Raw genomic sequence first — 15,902 nt, 5'->3', positions numbered from 1 at the left:
TTTATTCCACGTCTGGCAGGTCAATAATTAAGTGTGATACATTCAGGGACACTGGCATCCCATATGTTAATATCGTGGCAGACTAATTTGAGTAGGTGCAGTTCAGGAAGTCTCCTGCTGACCAGCCTCCAGTGGCTTTACACTCATTCAGATATTTGCACCCCCTCCACTCACCCCTTCTCTCTCAATCTCTCTCATTTGGCTGTGTGACACTGCTTGGTGCTAGATGAATGGGGGCGCCCCATTTAGTGTTTATCCTGTCTCCAGTTGCCAGGGAGTTTCTCTGGTTCTCATGGGGTACTCCCCCGTCTCTGCCTCCATCCCCTGCGCCCCTCCTGTTCCCCCCTGCCCTGCCTGAAGCCCCCACCTAGCATCGCACACAAACCATGCAACCAACCCACCAATAATACCCAAGGGCTGGTCACAGCTGGCAGGAGCTAATAAACTCATCACTCACACTCTCTGGCTCCTATTTACCCACTACACAAAGCACTAAAAGAAGGGGGGTGGAGGTGCTTGAACGCTCTTTTCTGCTTCCCACAGACACTTACACTTTTCTCAAGGTGGTGAATTTTGATAATTATGAACACAGTTATAGAAGTTGTGAAAGCCACACATCACCACAATTGCATTTTCTCTAGTGGAGTTAGTGCGCTATCAGCACTCTTTACCATTTACCCCAGTTGGATGGTAATTGATTGCTGGAGGGGATGTACAATGGGGATTCTTAAGTTTGATTAAAATTTTCCTCGACTGGTGTTCACACATGTGACCCAATTATTTCGTCTGAGCGAAAGGGCAACCATCTCTGTTCAGATACAAACATGTATGTGCACATTCAGACCCAGACTTGCAGCGCATGTTTACATGGCTAATGCATGCACAGAGCTTCTTGCAGTGCGCACATAGCATACACATGTTAATACAGTAAATGCAGACTTTCATGTTGATCAAGTGCACATGAAAGATATTAATTCTATCAGTGCATGCCAGCACATTTACCCATCCATCCATGCAAACCCCAACTTTACAACTCGATTCTGATTGATTTTTTTAAACAACCTATTCAGCTTACCCTGCGTGCTTTGAAGACACCTGACACAGAGGCCATGCTTATTTTATTATAAGGGAGAATCCAACCATGTGAGTGCAGAAAATGAAAGATTGATCTTCACTTTATCCAGCGTGGTTGACGTAGTGGAACTAAATCAGCGCCTGCCCCCATCCATCTATCTATCATCTCCTTCAACCAACACACAAGTTGTTATTGCTCTTCTGTGTTACACAGTTGTGGTATCAATATCAGCTTTGGCTTCACTAAGTGTCAGGTTTCATATAAGCACTCAATTTTCAGTCTCAAATAGCAAACGGGATTTTAAAAGAATATTAATATAGCTCTGATTGTGTTCCCTTGTAATTTGAAAGACAATCAATAGAGAAATCTGAAACAGTGATTTGTTTTGGCATGTTATGTAGGCCGGCACTTCATGGGGTGGTTGATGTTTGGCTGACTAGCAAATGAACATGGGAATGCAGAGATAATCACATAATATAGGATGCACTCTCACTGAAGGTGGCTTTTCTTTTCCCAAAAGTAAATAAGTGCATGCCTCTGTCACACTGTCAACATAATGTCCTCAGTGGTAAGTCATTCTGTGCAGGTAATGCCACTCCACAGTCTATGCTCTTGTGCTTAGGGACAGCTTCAAGTGCCACTGTGTGGCTAAGAGCTGTCATTACATGACAAGTTAAACAAAGCCATTATACCCTGAGGTGAAGTAGTGCTTAAACCTTTACTTGAGTAGCCTCAGGAACCCTGGCATTTGTTTGACAAGTCTATTAGGTTGTGATACCATTGATTCTGTGCTCCTTTTGTGTTTCCAGACTGCACTTTACTTTGATAGGGCTCGTGGCAGATAAGAGGAGGATTTCACTGTGTTATTGGCTCCAGCATGTTAAAATGTGATAAGGATATTGATTGAGGGCTTACAAAGTGTTCACATTTTATCAACATTTCGACAAGCCAAAAATCATAATCACCCACAATTCTCACACAAATCAAATGCTTAAGTGCTCCATGGTAATAATTTGCTATAGCAGAGGCACAGTGGTTAGGATTTGTTCAGTTAGTTTGATAGAACAGATATATTCTGCAGCTTGACTTTGACTCTGCAGTTCTATGCTGTCAGTGTTCGTTCTTCTTAATGCATTTGTTGTTGTGACTAAAATGGCCTTCTGCTACTAACATTTTAACAGTTCTGTCAAGAGACCAGATACACCTCAAAACGTCATTGTTTAATGGAGGACTGGGAACACTGTGGCACATTAAAAGGAAAGAGTGCAGGTTTACTGCTTTGTTTACCACAGTGGCAGACAGCCCAGACTATCAGTACAGAAAGAAAGATGGATCTCCTGACCATTAAACTAAAGGGTATAAAAAGTCCTCTGAGATAAAAATTTTGGTCAGTAAAAACTGTCCAAAAAGTAACAATATATATAGGATTCTACTTATTTTTTGTCCATAAATGATGCCAAACAGACCAACAATCCTTTAAGAACCTGCTAATCATTTACTGGGTCATGCTTACTCACACTGGATAGTTGTTCTAAAATAAAACGAATTGGTAGGAAACACATGTTGAGTCTGATGTGCTGCTATGCTCTTACACCTTTAGAGAAAATGCTGTTTCCTGATTACAAAGTTTTTTTTTATTAACATTTTTGGTTCTGAACTTTTTAATCGCTTTGACACTTGTGACAGGACGAAGCAGCTTTATCTGTAAAAAGCATTAAATAATAAAAACAGTTAAATACGGCTGACTAAGTTCAAATCCATTAAAGCAACTTGCTTACAGTGTTTACTGCTGTTTCCTGTCCTTAAATAATAAGAAAAGCTCGACATTTTTTGCTATCCTTTGTTTCCATTCAAAATATGAAATAATGCCAGAAAAATAAGTATATAAATGTTTATTTCAAAACATGAGGATGACCATTTATGGTAAAATTCAATAATATGCCCTATATAATTTTTATGACGGGTAACTTTAAAAGTATTTCTTTAAATATCCAGTACAACAAGCTCTTTCTCAATAAAGATTTAAAATGTTTTTTTTTCCTCATAGACACCATGGGATGTGAACACAACCACTTCACACCACACCAGATTTTGAAAAATTTAAATGTACATCAGTACCATCATCAGCCATGTTAACTTTCACTGCTATCAATTTTTTCTTAAACTTGCTGTCACATCCCCAGTGCTTGCTTAAAGAACTGAGAGACACACAAGACTGACTATCCCAATACAGTTAGGTTTCGTTACATTGTATAGTGCTGGAGCGAGTTCGTAAAACCTTAGTTCCCAGATCCTCTGCTCTCCATGAGAACTGCATGGCAATATTCAGTTTCTGTCTGCCATTGTTTCTTCAGAAGTTAATTGCTTAAATTCATCTGTTTGTCATTTTGCTGGAATAAAACCTGAATCCACACACTCGCCAGTGTCCATAGCCGCAGGAAGCAGGGATTCAGTGCCATCCAGTGGTGGACTGAGTAACTGAAAGCGAGTCCCACATGCAGCCAGTTTCTGAAGAACCTCAGATCTTCGTAGCTCCCAATGGCTGATTTAAAGCATGGAACTTAATTTACGTTATAGAAAAAAAGTGGAGAAGAAAATGTGTAAAAGCATACATCTATTTCAAAGATATGTTAAAAAGATGAAATCTCACCTATCAGATCTGCAGGTACTGAGTAAATTGCAATCCACACTCAGTGTTTTTTACATGATTGTTTTAGTAATGAAAAATAGTGGATACATTTATTCCAAACCCATACCCCAGACACACTATTCAGAAAATTAAAGGGGTTTTTGATTTAGTATTGCACTTTTATAAAGGTGGTGTAGTCACGTGAGGCAGCTTATAAAAAAAGATGCTAAAAACTCAGCAGAGGCTGAGATGAACAGCTCTAGCATTGGCCAAACTAGAAAAACACAACACTAGAACCCGCATTGTCCTGACTGCATCTTTTTAATAGACCTTCCGTGGCCTTAAGAGCTAATATTTGTGGTACAAGCTTTGCTGAAGCTGAAATCCCTTATGTCTTTTAATCACTGGGTCAGGGGAAAGTCACCTTTTTATAACTAAACTTTTCAGGATAGTTGGGTTTAATGGCTTTAAACTATTTCACTCTGCAGACTTTCAAATTATTGCAAATTCAAAAACAGTTTGTTTTTTTAAAGTTACTAGCAGAGGAGAATTACCATCTCACAAAGTGACGTATTGTAACAGGAGAGAAGCATATAAAAATATCCAAAAAGAGTATTTGACTCGTTGGGTATATCTACTGCAGAACAACATAAGCAAAGATGCAAAGCGTCAATGCACGTAAGGCTTGCTTCAGTTTCATGGGATCTGGATTGTTGCCCCAAAAGAGAATTGTTTTGGGATTGTGCAACACTTTTATTTTCATCATTCATAATTTTAGGAAATTATTATATTGGTTAATTGAAATATGCTAATTTGTTTCTTTTTCTTATCCTATGTATTGGATGTGTATGTGGATTCATTCAATTTAGTTAACGTTAATTGTGATTTTTCTGTGCTTTTGCAATTATCCATATGTGCTTGTAGGCCTTTTCAGCCAGCACAACACACCACATTTTTGATTTATTATAGTTCCTACAGCGATTCCTCATGTGACCTACTGTTTTCCACAGTAAGCACCGTGGTTTCTGGATTCCCATTTCAGTTTGTCGGATCTGGTATGTCGGGATATTAATGGGGTTATGTTCTGCTTTTTATTTAAATATTACATTGCTTAATTAATATTTCATGGATGACATCAGCTCTTCACTTGCAGAAAAATATTTTTAGTTGCATTTTTAAGTAAGTGTGGAAATAATTCTCAGCATGAAAATTATTAGGTTGCAGTAAGTAACATTGTGAGTAAACACGTACTGTTATAGTTCAGCAAACGCCACATAAATGTAACCCATACCAATAAAGCCATCTTCCCGCGGCTATGCAAGCAATACCTCACTAACCCTGTTGCAGTCCTACAGGTCAGGAGTTAATCAAGTCTCACTGCTTACAGTCGACTGGTTAGCATTTGTCCTCTCCAAAGTGTTCAGTGCACGTGATAGGTTAGCCTTCTGTCTGTCCAGGCTAGAAGTATTCCGTGTTTGGATAGTTGTATTTCCAGCACCTTGTTGGTTGGCTCGACTTCGCTCCAAACTAGTGGACGTGCGCGACTGGACAGTCCTTTCTCCTGTCAAAGTATTAACAGGGCGCACTTGGTTGGCTCTGCCTCTGTCCAAACTGTTAACTGTGTTTAACTGGCTGCTTCTCCCATGCTCCACAGTCCCAGGCCCACCTGACTGGTTAGCCCGCCCAGTCTGCTGATTATTCAGGGTTTGCAGCTGGCTGGTCCTGTCTCTCTCAGGGAGCCTGGGCTGAGTGGAGCTACTTCTGTCTGTATTAATAGTTTGTATCCTCTGTCTGTCCCTGTCCCTATCAAGACTAGTATCCCTGCGTACCAGTCCACTCCTCTCTCTCTCCAGACTGCTCTGGATCTCAGCTCTCCTAGCCAGAGCCTCTCTCAGCTGGGTGCGGAATATCTCGATCTTTGCTTGCAACTCCTGGAGCTCCCCTTCCCATAAGCTCGTCTGAGCACCTCTGGTTCCCATGGGAGACAGCACCAAACCTGTGGAAGCCAGAGTCGAGACAGGGCCCCCGTTGACATGGAGGCTAATCTGTGGAGGAGAAGTAAAACTCCCCAGGTTGCCAAGCCCCAACCCTCCGAGGCCAAGTCCAGGACGGCCAACCATCCCAGGCCTGCCGCGCACTGAGGCGGTGTGTGTGCGCAGGCGGTAGCTGTGAAGCGTTTCAAGGTCAAAGTGCACACGTTTCTCCTTGGGTTCATTGGATGGTGAGGAGTTGCCCGTGTCCCCAGCTGACGTGGGAGGGGATGGTGGAGGAGGCTGATGCTGTTTCCTGTGTAGGGTGCAGTTCTCCGAGATACAAGAGGGGCTGGTGAAAGAGAGAAAGATCACAGCAAAGGGAATACACAGAATCAGATATGCTGTACTGCAATGCAAGGACGTTTATATATAATGTAGGATAATTATACCCAGTAAACCAAATGTAGAGTGTAGTGATATTAACTGACTAAACACTACATCTTTTGTCTCAATTATAATTTATCTGTTAGGGCTTCTTTTTAAAATTAAATAAAAGATTTAAACCCATTACAGGACTTTCACAAAAAAAATATCTCCTTCACAATTAATTTTGTTATCAAGTCATAGAAATGTAATAATCTGCCACAGTAGCACGAAGGGTCTAACCTGCTTCTAATATGATTATTTAAGAAAAAAAATAGTTTGACGTTTGGGCAAAATATGCTTATTCATTTTCTAGCAGAGGGTTAGATGATGAGATTGATAAGACTCTAGACTGTACATATGAAATTGTCAGCAGCTGCCAAGCTCAGATTAAACAAGATATAACGGCTTTAATTACTGAGCTTTGCTGAGAGGTGCTGGTAAGTAGATTTTATTGTCCATTTCCAGTCTTTATGGCTTTATTTTTAGCTTGCTGCTTCATATTATTGTTATTAACCAACTTAAAGCAAGAAAACAAATAAACATTTGCCTCCCAAAAACAAAAAGTCACGCTCTCTTTTTTTATTTTTATGAAGTAAAATAATCAGTTTTTGCGCTTCCAACAACAAAGTGACATCTGTTAAACACACAAACAGAAGAAAATAGACAACATAGTGGTGCATTAATCACTTAGTGAATTCATTACTTTTGATCAAGGCCGGCCATTTCCTTTCCAACATCCTCATATGTGGTGTGCAGGGCTCTGTGAATTTTCTGCAAGCAGAGAAGATGATTAGTAACATGGAATCTGTTAAGACACCATCAGATTTGAAATAAATCAGGAGAGATGAATTTGCAAGGGTTATTATTCTATCCAGCTGCAGAGAACATCTGTGACAGCCGTTCCTGCTATAGTGCACTTTTGAATAATTTACTCTAATAATAATTGCAATTCAGTGAGAGACGGTTCCTTTCTGCTTAAAGTTAACGCGTCAGTTGCTTGAGGCCTTTTTCATTTAAGTATCAAAATGCTTAGGTTAGCATGATCAAAAAAACAACTTTAAAGTGTGACTATGCTTTAATATTTCCTGCGGGAAATGAGGCTTATTCTAAAGATAAGAATAATATTGAGGGTCTGACACAGATGCCAACGCCTCATAGCGGAGCTTCTTTTGTGATGAATGCTAGAGGCTGCCCACGAGTGGTTGCCCTTTTAGAGAGATGTAGCAAACGAATATGAGCAATATGAGCAGTCTTGATATTTACACTGCTAGTTCCATTATTCACTCAAAAAATGTTGCCACTGGCACCTCATTTGGTAATGGCCAGAGCCTCATAAAAAAAACAAAATATGACCTTTAAATATTCAATTTGTTGTTTCTTTGGTGGATGTTGTCATAAACACACATTTGCTGTCAGAAACTTCCTGCAATTCACATTTATACACTGACTTTGTGAAGAAAATATAACATATTTGAATTTTATGTAAAATAACGAATATTTAAAATTATTTTGCAGATGAAATCTGTATAAATAGCTTCATATAACGATCTGTCTCTTCATCTGTCTGAGAAAAGGCTAAACAAACAAAGGCACGAATGCATAATGTGTCTTTATAAATCAATTAATAAAACACTGCCAGTGGTAAGATTTATTAACTTTTTACTTACAAATTGACTATTCAAGAACCTAATTTGTATTAATTAATGTAATTAACTTAATGGAAAGACATGTTTAATTGAATATGTCTGCTATCACAGACAATTCAGCTTTAGGAACATTTAGTCTAATTGTTGACTTTTTAATTTGTAACCAGTAGAGGGCGTTGGTTATCTGCAAGAAAAGTGTGAGCTCCAGGGGGTAAGGATGTCTCACCAACAGCAATATACATATGAGCACACATGCATATAGCCTTTGACTGTGCTCCTATGCGTGTCTTTGGTGTGCACGAGAGATCATGTGAGTTTTAAATGTCTGAGCATAACTCTTTGTGCTCAAGTGCATGGCATGTCTTGCTAGCATGAAAGATGGTGTGGCCTTATGTTTACTCACCTGGCTGGTGTGCAGCCAGTACTGAAGTGTGTGGCTACGCCGGAGGCGAGGGATGACCAGGTGATAGAAAGTGTGTTCACCTGCCAAGGTCAGCAAGGCTCCACCTACCCCCATGCATAACAACACGAACAGGCCTGAGAAATGCTGGATTCCCATCTGTAGAGTCTGAGGGGGCGGTGACAGAAAGAGAGCATGAAAGAGAGAGAGTGAGGGAGAAGTTGGGGGAGTGACACAGATTACTGAAGACTTAAGCCGACAGAGAGGAAAATACAGAGATTGATGATTTATATTTACATAATTACCATTTAGGCCACTTTTTGTAAACGAGCACTTGATATTCTGCTGTTGTGTATCTAGTTTGGCCGTGTAAGCCCATAAGAATATTAGTCAAGAGAAGAGGACAACAGCGTAAAAGACATTTTTGGAAAGAAAAGGGTGCAGAGCAGCGCGGCAGCAGAGAAAACGGGGGAGGCATAAAAGAGAGTAATAGGAAGAAACAGCAGTTAGTACAGAGATGGTAAAAAGAGACGATGGTTAATTGAAGAGCAGCTTTTCCCTATTTGATTTGCCTAAACCCACCCTGACATAATGTCTATCTCGTATGAGGCATTCATCGGCCTGGAGGAAGTGGAAGAGGCAGGGACAAGAGCAATGCTCTCTAATCATGTTTCCTCCACCCGACTCATTTCTGCACTGTCTCCGATGGCAATTAGCCCCATGCTGACACCACAAATTCATCAGTGATAACACTGACCTCCTTTTGCTCCTAATCCAGAGGGCAGGTTCACACCAACGCCTACATTGTTAGAAAGTAGCCAGCTCTCTGCGCTTCAAATGGGATGAACAGTAATAGCTTTCCGATGCAGGGTGAAGTTAAGGTTTTCGTTTCACTGGAGAAACCTATGACTGCATAATTGCATTTGTTGCTATATTATGGTTTAACTTTGAAGTGGGATTTAAAAGAGATGGCCAAAGGGAGTTGAATAGCTTCTCGATTCGCAAACAAGAGATGTAGATACGGACATTTTGCTCTGTCTAGAGATTTCCAGTCCTTTAAAAGGAGTGCAAGTAAAAGGGAGGGCAAGAACTCAGAGTACTGTAGCACCCACACGATACAAATAAGAATCGACACTCAGACAGTGCGTGCCTGTAACTCTGGTTAAGGTCAGTTTATGTGATTGTATGTCTTTGTTTGTGTGTGTGTGTGTGAAATTGTCTGTCAGTGTATGTGTGCCTAGCTGGCAGGCAATCCAGTCTGTGTCCCAAAGGGAGACTCATTTATAGAAGTACAGCAGCAGAAGGCTTTGCTTAACACACAACACACGTACACAATTCATGAACACACACTCCCACGGATGAATTACCTCAGTGACTGCAAAGACTCTCTTTCCGCAGGGTACAACCTTATACCATTTGTCGTGTAGCATGTCCATGAAACCGTCAGACTTGTAGCGACTGACGAACTCTGACACATTACGGGTTAGAGGAGAACCCTGGGGAAGGCCAATACCATAGCCTGAAAGAGGACACAGACACAGATGTAAATACGTGTGCTAAAGGTAACCAACCTGAGAGCTACAGTCATGCCTCAGGAAGATAGTGTCTAACTCGGTGTTTTTTTTTTTGCAGTAAAACCAAAGTCAGACAGTTGCACTTTGCCAAAGGGCAGATGGCCTCTGGAAAAAGAAGATTTACGGTTTACAGTCTTCAGATTGAATCATAAATAAACTATGTTTTCTGGCAAAGTATTTCCACCTATAGAGTGCAAATACAGTGTCCCAAGATTCACCTGGACAACAGCTCTGTATAAAAGTGGAAACCCCCCCCAGCTAAAGCTGTTGGAGGTTGTATTACAGAACACACAGTGGATCAACTTTAAGTATTGCGTTGTTTGAAGCTTCTTTCGATATTACCCAAGAAGTTTATAACTACAAACTCTAATCAGATCTAAAGCATAGAAAAGATTAGATGTTATTCCCAGAGGTATAGCAATAGGTGATCAAGACACACAACCAAGTGGTCTTTCATGACCCGTGTGACCTTCAGGAAAATGTAGCAGTCGTTCTTCATTAGTCTTTCCTTTTTAAAGTTCCCATTCAATTAATTTTCCCTACTAGTGCTTGTTTTAGATGCAGAAAGAGCTGCCAACCATCAGGGTTTCAAATAATTATTCTTAAATGTTCTAATTTAATATCATCCCCGCTGAGACACGATTTAGTCTTTTCTACTCTTTTATGTTTGTTTGGTTTCAGACTTCAGGGTCAGAGTGTAACAAGCTGGCAGCTCTGTCTGATATCAGTCTGCTTCTGTGTCTTGAGTTTGGGGAAGAAAATTGCTTAAATGCGCATAGATGATTAATGATTTTATCTCAGTAACTTAGATGTGTTTCAGAAAGATTTCCGCATATGTTCAAAACTTCCTGTGATTTCGAAACATGTCAAACGCATCAGTGATGAGCTTATGGAGCGAGAATCGAGGCCGATTTAAGATAAAATTATTTTCTTCTTATTCTGAGAGTAGTTAGTAAACTGGGAACAACCTTTCTAAACTCTCAGCAGTGCCTTAGAACTTGGTTTTCAGACATTTTGAGAAAGAAAAAACATCCTCGTGTTGGAACTCTTCCTCCTTTTCCCATCTGGCGGAGCTGTATTAACTCATAATTCATAATCATATTTTGGTGGATTTAACAAATACCCAGCCTTATTAGAGGCTTCTTCAATGAGTAATGTTGTGGTGTTTCTTTCTTTTCATGTTTTTATCAGGAGGATGAATGCACGTGTTCTGTCCCCTTCTTTGCTGCTGAAATAAATATACCTGTGTGACATGGTATGAGATTTTTCTATGTAACAAAGTGGTTCTGGTGACAAACCCTAACAACATGAGAGTGGAAAGGAAAGAAATTTAAGATTATATCTCCACAGTCTACTTTACTTGCTTACACAGTCTTCATCAGTCTTGTAAGTCGAAAGCTACGTTGCTGGAGAGAAAATGTGCTTCTCGCCAACATAACTCAGAATGGAGTTTGCAGCTGTTTGGAAAGTCAGTTTTAGAAACATGTATGATTCTTGAATTTTTAATTCTATTTATGATAATGAAAATAGTTAGGTCTGCCTCTTGAGACCTTATAAGGCATTCTAGACAAATTGTATATGTCACATCTGATACTCATTTCCATTCCAAATGCTCCAACTCCACCCCATTCTCTGTGAGTCAGGCCATTTTAAGGCTGATATCAAATAGTCTGATCCCAGCTTAAGGAATGGAGTGGGATCAAATCTGACTCCACCCTTTAGAGTTCCTTCAGTGGCAAGTATGCAAATATACATATTTTACCTGACTGCTTCTTATGTTGGTTAGATTCCCTTTGGTTACAGTCACATGGCAGTGCTCAGACCGTGGTGATGAATTATTGTCTTGTAAATTACTTTTATGTAAATGAAATTCTCTTTATGAGGTCTTGGTCCAACACAACATCTTGGACTTCTGGTTCTGCTGTGAGGAGTAAATGTAGTAGATGTGAAAATGTCAAAATTAACTTCTTGTGTTATTATTCTTCACTTATGCATCAAACTCCCTTCTCTTGCCCCTCTAAATGAATGTTAATGGTGTCTTTTTTCCATTTCATTTCTGCTTTAGCCTTTTCTCCCTTAAATTTCACTACATTGTGCTCCACTGTAGAAATAAGATTTATAACACTATAGCATATTACTTTAGAGGTTTTTATAGGTTTTACGCCATTTGCATATCCTGTTTGAAATATATTCTAAAGTGAGCACAATCTTTCTAAATCTGGAACTAGACTTACAGATTCTGTAAAAAATAAAACACCTTCCTCTCACCAAGCCTCACCAGAGCTACTAGCTGCAAAACACTTTTCAAAGCCTGATGCTGATCATCCACTCTGGGCTCACTTCACATTCACACCCTCCAGTTACAGATACAAGACCTTATTTTGTTGAAAGGCCAAACAAAGGTTGGTTCCACTCCATGTGCACAGGAAATTGATACCATACTGATATTATAGCCCTTTTATGAATCCCGTTCTTCTGGTGACACTAAAAAAGAAAGAAAGCTACCTTAGCTGCTCCCTTATTCACGAGGGGTCGCCACAGCGGGTAGCTCTGATGATAGTGTTCCTTTCTAATTATGTAAGTGTAGCTTTCTGTCGGAGGTAGTTATCGCATCACTTTCTTGACAGTATTAATAAGTACTTTTCACTTTCACATCATGGATGGTGAAGAAAAAACATCTTGAAGTGAAAAAAATACAGAATAAATAAAAGTATGTCTTTTTTTTATCTGATTAAATATACAAAATGTCAAAATCAGGTATAGTTTTAGACTGTTTTTTCATACACTTCTGTGGAAGACTCTTAAGTCATCCTTCATGTCTTTATATTTTGCTAACAAGGAGCCAGAATATATATTTTTAAACTGGTGTAGAACATATTTCTTCAGGTTTTCTTTGACTCATTTTCACTCCAACCCTTGTATCTGGACATTTTCAGATGAATTTTGTTTGATTGTTAAGCCACTTAACACTGACTTACAAATCATTCAAGCATAAAAGGAAATTGGACAAATGGAGGACAAAAAAGGGGGTAACTACAACACATGAATACTATCTGAAAGTCATTTCCTCAAGAAATAGGAAAAATTCCAGTAAAGAACTGACTGATGCATCTGGTTAATCAGTTGATCCATGTACTGTCTGTAAAAGCCTCTCCAGAAATGGTCTCAGTGGAAGGGAGGCTGTGAAGAAGACATTCTTAAGAAATGGAAACAGGGAAAAAAGAAATTTGAAATCTCTGGTTTAGATCATTGTCAATATGATTGCAGGAGGTCAGGAAAGAGGTAAAACATGGAGCAGCTTCCGTTATGATTTGGGGTAAAATTTCAGCCAGTGGCAAGGCTGTGGGAAGTAGGGGTGCTGGGGATGCATCATGCCAAATGCAAAAAATAGATACATAAAGGTTTTGACTGCTGTGTCTTAAGATACCTTATAGTTGGAAGATACTATGAGGTTTCTAGTACACTTCACCCCCAGCTGTGCTCATGCACACACACGCATGAGTGTGCATAACACCCTCAATTCCAAGGACTTTTCCACAGCTCTGGCCAGTGGAGATCTTGTCAAAACTGATGGAATTATGAACAAAAAAAAGTTCAGTCAGATTTTGATCCATCATGCACTAGTATCTGAAAAGAACTTGACTGGCAACGGCTTAATTTTTTCAGCATGTCAATGATCTCACTGTCATTGCAGTAAAAGCATACCTGGCTAGAAAAACACATAATGGAACACTATCAGTCATAGACTGGCCTCCTTAGAGCCCAGCCCTCAACAGTATTAAAGCAGCGTGGGATCATCTTGACAGAGAATAAAAAAAAAAAGGCAGCTGACATCCAAAGAAGAGCGTGAATGTCCTTCAAGAAGCCTGGGGAACTATTCCTGAGGACTACCTAAAGATATGACAAGCTGGCCTGAGAGAGTTCACGCTGTGTTGAAGAAGAAAGGTGGTCATACCAAATACTGACATCCAAGCTCATAAGAATTGCGCCAACTCTGTTTCTGCCTTATATACTGATATACTATGTTTCCACGTATTTTTGCACACTTCATCACCATTTCTTTTTCCCTAGCAAAATCATAAGAATTGAGGGGTAGTCTGAGACCTTTGTATAGTACAAATCTTTTGCCCATTACATGCTATATACTGATGCAGTCATTGTTATGTTCCAGAATGCTGCCAAAACAAAGTTGAAATGTTCTGTAGAATATGAAAACAATAGATGCAATCATTTGCAAATAATTTGCACCTTATCTTTAGTTAATTTAGTTTCAAATATTGTTTCAAATATTGAAACAAAAGAAATTCATTTTGTTCATTTTATTTAATAAAAAAAAGAAGAAGCTAATTTTAAATTTGACAGTACCAACATTCATGTACGCTGATGCTGGTGGAGTCCAAAGGTGATCCTCAGCCACACCATGTTTTCATGTCTATGAATTGTAAATTGTTTGGGGTGAATGACTCACCGAATGGTTGGTCTGCACCATAGTCTGCCTCTGCCATTTGAATCCATCTGCTCAGTGGTCATTCATCACCCAGTGATTTCCACGTCAGAATGGTGCCTGTTTTAAATGCAGTGCTGCCTCAGAGTTCGAAGATCACGGCCATTCATTACTAGTTTCAGCCTTATCCCTTTCAGCCTTATTTCTGGATTCTCTGAATTTTTAAATACTATTTACCACAGATGCCAAAATCCTATTTTGTCAAGTATTTTCCCATGCACCGTTTCAATAGTCATGTCCTAGATAGAATAGAAAGTAATATCCTCTGTTTTTCTTTTTATGCCAAATCATCTTAATTATCTAATTAAAGTTACTGTGTGTAAAAATGTCACCACTAGATGTCAATAGATTGCAGATTGGTGTTAACTGAGTTCTGTTTTCTTACCTTGCCCAATTCGAGTGCATTATCCCAGCTATGGTGGCTCCTATTAGGACAAACTTAGACTGTGCACAGACTGTACGGCATAAGAGCTGGGCTGAGACTAGCCAGTGTATTTGTACTGCTGTCTGGACCGAATCTGGATCAACCCTAGATTTGTTCCTTGACTGTGCAGGCTGTCTATCCTCTGTTTACGTCAGCTGCCAATGCCGGATGAGAAGCATCCACCTTTATTTACTCTGTTGGAAACTGTAAAACCTTGTGACAGGAGTCCAGTACGAGTCCAATATGAGTCAGAGACGCTCATTCTGACCGATGACAAGGATACTGAGGTGAACTGAGGATATGCTGAACTTTTCTGTCAGTAAGACTGCTGTTCTTGCTGCTCGTAGCTACTGTTAGTGGACTTTTTGGACACTCAAACCTAATATTAGCTGGCATAATGCTAGCTTAAAACCAGCTGTTGTTGTATAGCCAGCTCTTGTCATCTGTCCAGAAATGGTTGCATGTCTAATCTGCTCTTCTTTGCCTTTGGTGTACTATTTATAAGGGTGGTCTCTAGCCACATTAAGTTAAAAAGAAAAGACTTATTCCATCAAATACGATTAGTTGGAAGGGACATGTCCTTTTTGGCTGCTGCGTTTAAATTTAATGAGGAAAATGGTGGCTTCCACAAACCCGTGCCTGCTCCTATTATATGTGTTTTTTAATAGTTTATTTAATAAGATAAGATAAGATAAGATAAGATAAGACTTTATTGATCCCACGCCTGGAAAATTTTTGCGTTAGCTCAGCTCAGGTACAGATATCAGAAGGAAAATACAAAAAATACAAATAAAATACAAACAAATAAAAATAAGTAAGATAATACACTATATACAACGGTAGCATACACAGTATGTGATTATGGATATGGTTGTGGAAATATCCAAGACATAAACTATATAGCTTAACATAACTATTCTACCACTACTATTCCTATGCATAGACATGTACATGCACACGCACATGTACACACTTGAGACAGCATCAGTTTGTTGGGAGATGTAATTACACACTAATCTAAGTATATTTGTGAGCATAATATCTTTTTTCCTATTAAATAACCTAAATAAAAATTACTAACTGCACCTTTAAATGGTTGTAAGCTACTCCATTAAATGTGGTTTTTTTTTTTTGCATAAACACAAATTATTCTGTTTTTTATTACCCTCTTACTACTTCCTGAGGTTTAATGTGATTTGTTGTGTTTGTACAATTTTTAATGACTGCATGATTGTAGTTATATTAATTCTT

The 15,902-nt window shown here is 39.2% G+C and overlaps 1 protein-coding gene across 1 annotated transcript in view; it reads right to left on the bottom strand.

Moving 5' to 3' along the window:
• Window positions 1-2,989: 2,989 nt before the first annotated feature.
• LOC146646721 (glutamate receptor ionotropic, NMDA 3B-like) overlaps window positions 2,990-15,902 on the bottom strand; it is a 47,799-nt gene continuing 34,886 nt past the window's right edge. Inside the window, exons 8-11 of the mRNA XM_085391125.1 lie at window positions 9,517-9,668; window positions 8,153-8,317; window positions 6,807-6,874; window positions 2,990-6,026 (exon numbers count right to left, since the gene is read on the bottom strand). Coding sequence (XP_085247251.1) covers window positions 5,072-6,026; window positions 6,807-6,874; window positions 8,153-8,317; window positions 9,517-9,668 — 1,340 coding nt within the window. The 3' untranslated portion in view covers window positions 2,990-5,071. The remainder of the gene's footprint in view (window positions 6,027-6,806; window positions 6,875-8,152; window positions 8,318-9,516; window positions 9,669-15,902) is intronic.

This window comes from Rhamphochromis longiceps, linkage group LG19 (assembly GCF_057381845.1).
Source record: "Rhamphochromis longiceps isolate RC_006_pf linkage group LG19, R_longiceps_female_GT1.1, whole genome shotgun sequence".
Lineage (NCBI taxonomy): Eukaryota > Metazoa > Chordata > Actinopteri > Cichliformes > Cichlidae > Rhamphochromis > Rhamphochromis longiceps.
This window is presented reverse-complemented; position numbering and strand designations above follow the sequence as displayed.